Source organism: Scylla paramamosain, unplaced genomic scaffold, assembly GCF_035594125.1.
Source record: "Scylla paramamosain isolate STU-SP2022 unplaced genomic scaffold, ASM3559412v1 Contig1, whole genome shotgun sequence".
NCBI classification, from domain to species: Eukaryota; Metazoa; Arthropoda; class Malacostraca; order Decapoda; family Portunidae; genus Scylla; species Scylla paramamosain.
In genome coordinates, this window is record NW_026973666.1 from 4,555,001 (window position 1) to 4,557,500 (window position 2,500).

The following is a 2,500-nucleotide window of genomic DNA, read 5'->3' on the forward strand; positions in this document are numbered from 1 at the left end:
GAGAGAGAGAGAGAGAGAGAGAGAGAGAAATGGGTATGTTCTTGATGGATTTTTAAACGTTCTCTCTCTCTCTCTCTCTCTCTCTCTCTCTCTCTGTGTGTGTGTGTGTGTGTGTGTGTGTGTGTGTGTAAAAATCCACACACGCACACACACACACACACACACGCATACACACACATACACACCTAATGATCTAGACTAGGGAGAGAGAGAGAGAGAGAGAGAGAGAGAGAGAGAGAGAGAGAGAGAGAGAGAGAGAGAGAGAGAGAGAGAGAGAGAGAGAGAGAGAGAGAGAGAGAGAGAGAGAGAGAGAGGGAGAGGTATTCCTGTCAAAGAGAATGACTAGTAAGAATTATAATAACAAGCAAATGAGAGTAAAAAGAGAAAAGTCAACGGAGAGAGAGAGAGAGAGAGAGAGAGAGAGAGAGAGAGAGAGAGAGAGAGAGAGAGAGAGAGAGAGAGAGAGAGAGAGAGAGAGAGAGAGAGAGAGAGAGAGAGACCTCCTCCTATCACCTGTCTCTTTCTTTACTTATCAGTCTTTGTCACCTCCTCCTCCTCCTCCTCCTCCTCTTCCTCCTCCTCCTCCTCCTCCTCCTCCTCCTCTTCCTCCTCCTCCTCCTCCTCCTCCTCCTCCTCCTCTTCATCTTCCTCTTCCTGACAATCTTGACCCATTTCCTCTTACCTCTTTACACCTGTTACCTCCTCTTCCTCTTCCTCTTCCTCCTCCTCCTCCTCCTCCTCTTCCTCATTATTATTATTATTATTATTATTATTATTGTCGATTGAAATTTATTACCAGAGAGAGAGAGAGAGAGAGAGAGAGAGAGAGAGAGAGAGAGAGAGAGAGAGAGAGAGAGAGAGAGAGAGGTGTTAAGTCCTTACAAGTGTCCCTCCCCCTCCTCCTCCTCCTCCTCCTCCTCCTCCTCCTCCTTCTTCTCCTCATTGTCTCCGCTCCTTCGACCGTCACGCCTCAAAAGGGAAGAGGAGGAGGAGGAGGAGGAGGAGGAGGAGGAGGAGGAGGAGGAGGAGGAGGAGGAGAAGGAGAAAAAGAAGGAAAAGGAAAGGAACAAAAAATAAATAAAAGCAAAAATATGACACTTAAAAACAAAAACAACAAGAATAAAGAGGAGGAGGAGGAGGAGAAGGAGGAGGAGGAGGAGGAGAAGAAGAAGAAGAAGAAGAAGAAGATTTTGCACCCTCATTCCATTCCTTACATATTTTTTACACTCTATCTCTCTCTCACAACTCCCTCCCCACACACACACTCTCTCACCCTTCCCTCTCTCTCTCTCTCCCAGCAGCTTTGACGGCACCAAGTCCACCAAAGGCGCCTCCAAAATGCGGAGGGACATGATTAACGCGGAGATATGTCAGCTAAGGGACCTCCTACCGCTGCCGCCCTCCACACGCCAGCGTCTGTCCCAGCTGCAACTCATGGCCCTCGTCTGCGTCTACGTCAGGAAAAGCAACTATTTCCAGCAAGGTGAGGGGCGGGAATGGCCAGGGAAGGGGAGGGAAGGGGAGGAAAGAGGAGGAAAAAGGAGGGAAGATTTGGTGAGGTAGGTTTGGTTAGGTCTGGTTTGGAGGAGGAGGAGGAGGAGAGGAGAAGAGGGGAGAGGAGAGGAGGGGAGGGGAGGGTAAAGTTTGGTTGGGTTAGGTTAGGTCAGGTTAGATTAGAATAGGTTTAGGTTAGGTCAGATCAAATTAAGTTAGGTTAGAATAAGTTTAGATTAGGTCAGGTTAAGTTAGGTTAGGTTAGGTTAGGTTAGGTTAGGTTAGGTTAGGTTAGGTCAGGTTAGGTTAGGTTAGGTTAGGTTAGGTTAGGTTAGGTTAGGTCAGGTTAGGTTAGGTTAGGTTAGGTTAGGTTAGGTTAGGTTAGGTTAGGTTAGGTCAGGTTAGGTTAGGTTAGGTTAGGTTAGGTTAGGTTTGGTTAGGTTACGTTAGGTTAGGTTAGGTTTGGTTAGGTTAGGTTAGGTTAGGTTAGGTTAGGTTAGGTTAGGTTAAGTTAGGTTAGGTTAGGTTAGGTTAGGTTAGGTTAGGTTTGGTTAGGTTAGGTTAGGTTAGGTTAGGTTAGGTTAGGTTACGTTAGGTTAGGTTAGGTTAGGTTTGGTTAGGTTAGGTTAGGTTAGGTTAGGTTAGGTTAGGTTAGGTTAGGTTAGGTTAGAATAAGTTTAGGTCAGGTTAGGTTAGGTTAGGTTAGGTTAGGTTAGGTTAGGTTAGGTTAGGTTAGGTTAGGTTAGAATAAGTTTAGGTCAGGTTAAGTTAGATTACTGAAAAAAAAAACTATGTAAACTGAAATAACTGACCTGACGGAGTTAGGACTGACAGGCTCATCCACTCATTCATCCACTGTATTCCTCCACTCAATAGACACACTGCCCTGTATTCAGTATACGTGTTAATACATAGTCTGTTTATTCATGATTTTTTTTTCTATTTTTCTAACTTTTTTCTTTATTTTTTTCAGTTTTTAAGGAACAAGAACAGAATCTCAGTCCGA

General features: G+C 45.0%; 1 protein-coding gene across 3 annotated transcripts in view; it reads left to right on the forward strand.

Moving 5' to 3' along the window:
- LOC135095837 (PAS domain-containing protein cky-1-like) overlaps positions 1-2,500 on the forward strand; it is a 25,372-nt gene that overhangs the window by 16,479 nt on the left and 6,393 nt on the right. For 2 of the 3 annotated variants that reach the window (XM_063996965.1, XM_063996968.1), the window contains exons 2-3: positions 1,299-1,483; positions 2,468-2,500. The exon at positions 2,468-2,500 is cut by the window's right edge and continues 23 nt beyond it. In XM_063996965.1, coding sequence (XP_063853035.1) covers positions 1,299-1,483; positions 2,468-2,500 — 218 coding nt within the window. The remainder of the gene's footprint in view (positions 1-1,298; positions 1,484-2,467) is intronic. The other variant, XM_063996966.1, reaches the window with a different exon arrangement.